This window comes from Triticum dicoccoides, chromosome 7B, assembly GCF_002162155.2.
Source record: "Triticum dicoccoides isolate Atlit2015 ecotype Zavitan chromosome 7B, WEW_v2.0, whole genome shotgun sequence".
NCBI lineage: Eukaryota > Viridiplantae > Streptophyta > Magnoliopsida > Poales > Poaceae > Triticum > Triticum dicoccoides.
Genome location: NC_041393.1, coordinates 418,084,045 through 418,089,022, shown reverse-complemented (window position 1 = coordinate 418,089,022; position 4,978 = coordinate 418,084,045). Strand labels below are relative to the sequence as shown.

Below are 4,978 nucleotides of genomic sequence, written 5' to 3'. Positions count from 1 at the left end.
GTACTCTGTGCTTGTCTTCATTTCGTCATGATGACTATGCTTGTACTCTGTTATGTTTACTTCTGAGTACTTATTCCGCTGCTAGTAGTTCTTTATTTAGGAATTTCCTCACCAACAAATTCCTCAGTCAAGAATTCATAAAAATCGCCTATTCACCCCCCCTCTAGTCGATATAACGCACTTTCAGAAAGGAAGACAAAAAGCAAAAGGCCGTGTCTGGCACCTAGTCTAGTCTTGGACGTCTTCTCACTAGCGCGGAGCTAAGTGCTGCCACTGGGCGTGGGAGGGAGCCCCCGAGGCCCGAGGACGACTCTCCGGAGACTCCGGGGCGTGTACAACCCCAACTCATTATTACGTGAGAGTGTCACGGGCGGCGAGCTTCACAGGCACTGGGCCTTCTTCACAGGTACCGGCCTTGCTTCATATTGCCAGACGAGGGCCCCGCCTTGCGCCACCCTCTACCACCATTGACAGCGTCCGGAGACCAAGGACGACGCCAATGGGGTAAAGGGGACGCCAGCGGTTCCCCCGGCGACCATCGGTCCTCTGCCGGGGGCAGGCTTCGCAGCACCTCCCCGGCAAAGGGCCTGCCTCCGGGAAATGCCTTGCTCCATGCGCCTTAGGGAGGGTCCAGGCTCCCGGCCCCTCTCCTACAGCCCCTAGTGCGCTCCTCCTGGCGGAAGGGAGGATGCTGAGCTGGGGCAGCCTTCCGCTGCAGTGACCTAAACTTCCTGCGACCCATGGTTAGCATAAGCTTGCTCCTGAGGAATTAGCGGTACCCGATAGCTGCTACTGCCAGCGCGGTTGGTGAGGCTTCCTTGAGGCTCCTGAAAAGGCTCGGCTTTTGGCGTCTCTTCCTCCCAGCCTGACCCGAGAAACAAGTCAGGCTCATCTTCCAGCGCGTATTCCCGATCCACCATGTGGGGCACGTAAGCCTCCGAGGTCACCGCCCCGAAGACTTCGCCGTAGTGCCCCATGCTCCATGTGGCCTGGCCTGACGCGCCGTCTTGGGGATGGTAGGGCGGCGGACCGCCCGGGCCGTAGACAGCGAAGCGCATGCCCTCGCTCATTCGGGGTGGTGCTGGTGCAGCTTGACGCCTGGCGCCGATGGTTGAGCTGGTGTCGATGAAGCCTTGGGGCACGCCTGAGGGCGCACGGGCGCGGATGGGCCCGCCGCATGACCCGCTCGGGGCCTGGGGTGGAAGCTGGACGCAGAAGGGAGGCGCCCCCGAAGCTGCGGCATCCAGGAGCTCAGCGACGCGCTCCAGCAACACATCTCAGCCGCTCTCCTGCAGCCTGCACCGCAGCAGCTCTCGAGCCACAGTGAGCGCGGCCCTCACGTTTGCTTGTTCCCGTCGGGTGTGCGGCGCCGTGGCCGCGGCGTGGTTTGAGGCCCTCGCGGCTGACTGCGCCTGCCGCGGAGTGAGAGCAGGCAGCGCTTGACCGCGTCGCCCGCGCCCCGCAGCGTTCTGCGGAGCGCGGACTGCCTGAGGCGTGGGGTTGAGGTCACCATGGGCAGGCGGCGCGGCATGGGCTAGCCATGCCCCCCAGCGGTCGGCGTTGGTCGTCTGGTCACCGGACATGGATGCGACGAAGCGGTAGAACGCAGATCAGCGGAAAGAAGATTTCGGCGCACCCCTACCTGGCACGCACAGAGCTGGAGCCTCTTTGAAAGAATCCTACGTTTTTTCTATGCACAATCAAACACTTATACAATCCTATTGGATTCAAGATGACATGTCATTCTAATCCTGTGTTTTTCCTATTCATGTTTTTTTTGTAATCCTATAAATCAAAGAGGCCCTTATGTTTAGGAACGGAGAGAGTAATAAATAAATAAGTTGTGTTCTCGCCACAAAAATACACTACGAATGCGCGGTTGTACTCGCACACGCACAGAGCTGGAGCCGCGCACTACGTGAAAAGCGGAATACACCTACGCAAGGCACGAAAAGCCAGCGCTTTTAGGCTGCCTGTAATGGGAGTCTCATAGATAGTATCATGCATGCCAACTAAGCAATTTTGATGAGGTGGCATGGAATTAAACGAAGAAAGAGATGTTTGAGTATCATATCCTGATACCGTATCATATTAAATGATGTGCTACTTTGTGTCATGCATGACAGTAAATATAGTCCACTATGATACCAACATATGATACTATGCATTACGGATGTAGTATCATACACTAGTATCATAATACTAGTGTATGATACTTCCATTACAACCAGCCTTACCGCTTTCCCGAACTCCAACAGGACCCAACTAACGAACTGCCCTTTACAACCTGCGCCCTGACACTCAAGCCCCACCGCACAGAATGACACCAAAACGCAGCAAGAAAATACGAGAAAAACATTTTTCTCCGAGGAGATTACGAGAAAATCATGGACCACTCGCAAAAGCAGTAGATTACGAGAAGATCATTTTTCTCCGAGGAGATTACGAGAAAATTAGCAACGCAGGTATTACAACGAACACCTCGCCGGCGGCTCAACTCAACGGAGCCAGCGGCGGAGGTCAGTGGTGGACGACGGGGAGACTGGTTCCCCGCCGACGCTCTCTGCGCACGACAGAGACGACACGGTGGAACGCTGCTCGGAGGTGAACCGCCCCGTCGCGCTCTTGAAGCTCGGGCTCCGCAGGCTCTGCGCGTACCCAACGCCGTACGGGTCCTGAGGGACGGGGAACGACAGCCGCTTCTTCGCGCTCCCTCCGGCGGGGTTATAGGCGGTCTGTGGCCGGTCGCGCTCCGGGGTTGCAGGGCGTTGCCGTGGCGCGCTCTGGGAGCGGATACGTGCCTTTGCAGATTCCGTGGCCGCCATGTAGTTCGGCACCGCCGAGCCGGAGGACGCATGGCGCTGGGAGTGCAAGCTCGGTGTGTAGCTTCCTCCTCCACCACTTGTGCCGCGCTCCACTCGCGGGCTCGCGGAGCGCACCTGTATCGGTGGCCTCGCCTTCCCCGGTGACGGCGTGACAGAAGCCTGGTTGTGCGCACGGTGCATCGGCGAGCCGTTCCCGTGCTGCGACGGTGGGGCGTGCCGGCGAGGCGTGGAGTAGGAGAATGGCCGCCCAGTGTCGATCTCCAACGTCTTGACCTGGTCGCGGTGGTCCGTGGACGCGCGCCCTGGTGCCGCGGCAGCCGCCGCCGCGGCAGTTCGGGCGCTGCTCCTGTTTGTATCAAACGACGCGCGCGACGCCATCCACCTCTCCGCCCAGCGCGGCTGCCCGTCGACGTCCATCTCCTCCTCGACTGACGGCGCGGGGTTCCTCCAAATCTTTAAGCCAACACACAACAGCAAACAATAAGATCGAACAGCTATAAAAGAAAATTGATAAAACTTCAAATGCAATCAACAAACATGTTGGTGGAGTGGACTTGTTGATGCACTGAGTTCTTACTTGGTGAGAAAAGGCGTATGAGAGCGCTCTCTCACGCTTGAGAGCAGCGTCTTTCCTCGTCTGCAGCATCGCCTGAATCTCCTCTATCGTCCGCGGCCGGTCGTCCCAGTCTTCGGCGGCGAAGATGCTGCCGTCTCGCGACCGCTCCTGCAACCCAATCAATCCATCACCATCAAACTTGTACTAACAAGCAGCGCCACGAGATCGACAGATGCGAATGCTGGTTGGTAGAGACGGACCACAGAGCGGCGTTCGGCGTATTCCTGGGTGTACTTGGAGTCCCAGAAAGCGGATGTGTCAACGCTGTAGGAGGATTTGCTGCTGCCGCAGGCGGCCGCACCGGCGGCGGACAAGGACTCCTGGGAGAGTCGCATCCGCTGGTCGCGCACCCGCGCCTGGACGCGCACCAGCGCCTGCATGCACCGCAGCGTCATGTTGGCCTGCTTCCGCACGTTGTGCCCGCGCACCAGCGCCTGCAGCTTCACCAGCCCCTTGAGCGCGCGCAGAGCACGCCTCGCCTGTGCAAGGGCAGAAACGCATTACGGCAAACACCTCGAGGGAGAATGAGATCGACGGCAAGTGAGGCGCAGCCATTGCAGGCAGTTAGCTACCAGGTAGCCTCGGAAGGCGGTCTGTACGACGACGGCGGCGTAGTGCTCCCGCACGAAGCTGGAGGAGGGGCGGGTCAGGCGGACTACCTCGGCCGCCGCCTGTGCAGTGGCCACGGCAGCCTCGGCCGTCGCCGCGGTCGCCACAGCCAGCGCGATGGCGTGACGCTGCTCGTCCGTCACAGCGGGTGCGGGTGCCGACCTCGCTGCGGACTGCTGCTGCTCCGGCGGCGCGGGGGCAGACGCCGGAGACGGAGACGGGGACGAGGATCTCCTGAAGAGCCATCTCCGCCTCTCCCGCTTGGTCTGCGCGGTGCGAGCGCACGAGACACAGCGTCAGTCATGCATTAACTCGTAAAGACTAATCAAGAATCGAACACCGAGAAGGACGGCCAGAGAGGAGATGCATTGAGAGAAGAAACGGGGGAAGGGTAGGGGGACTACCTTGTCCTCGTCGGCGTCAGGGTCCTCGCGGAGGCGTGCAGACTTCTTGGGGCTGTCCTCCTTGGACGGCGAGCGAAAGGCCCGCTTGACGGCGGTGAGCCACGACGACCCGCCCTTCTTATTCCCCATGGCGAACACCACCGGCTCGCGGTTGCTGTGGTTGCACGGCCGCGGGCATCGACCCACCTCCCTCCCTCGCACGGCTACGCTACGAGCTACTCGATCCTAGCGTGCTAGCGTGCGGCATGGCAGGAGGCGGCCGAGTTATTATTATTGCCGCGGCTGGCTGGCGCGGGCAGCGGGGGTTTGATGACTCACGCGGTCTTTTAGGTGGAGCCCTTAGACTAGCCACAATGGAGAGTAACATACACTAGTAACATACACATATTCTTAGACTATATTACTATCTTAATAGTGGATAGTAACATAAGTGTGGTAACATACAAAGATTCATTTATTAGGTTATAGACTCATATTGCATGGGGACATGTGATGTTACAGTAACTAGCTAAGTTTTTTTTTGC

At 58.8% G+C, this 4,978-nt stretch overlaps 1 protein-coding gene across 1 annotated transcript; it reads right to left on the bottom strand.

Moving 5' to 3' along the window:
• Nucleotides 1–2,388: 2,388 nt before the first annotated feature.
• Nucleotides 2,389–4,753, bottom strand: LOC119339839 (protein IQ-DOMAIN 14-like). The gene is made up of 5 exons (XM_037611737.1): nt 4,455–4,753; nt 4,014–4,316; nt 3,642–3,920; nt 3,403–3,549; nt 2,389–3,278 (listed from the first exon to the last, which is right to left on the bottom strand). The coding sequence occupies exons 1-5, from the start codon at nt 4,581–4,583 to the stop codon at nt 2,499–2,501; spliced, it is 1,638 nt and encodes a 545-aa protein (XP_037467634.1). The 5' UTR covers nt 4,584–4,753; the 3' UTR covers nt 2,389–2,498.
• Between the last annotated feature and the right edge of the window lie 225 nt (nt 4,754–4,978).

Coding starts and splice junctions, on each gene's coding strand:
- LOC119339839 (XM_037611737.1), bottom strand. CDS start 4,583: ATGGGGAATAAGAAGGGCGGGTCGTCGTGGCTCACCGCCGTCAAGCGG. Junction 3,550..3,641: donor ACGCCGAACGCCGCTCTGTG/GTCCGTCTCTAC, acceptor ATTGGGTTGCAG/GAGCGGTCGCGAGACGGCAG. Junction 3,279..3,402: donor CATACGCCTTTTCTCACCAA/GTAAGAACTCAG, acceptor GTTGGCTTAAAG/ATTTGGAGGAACCCCGCGCC.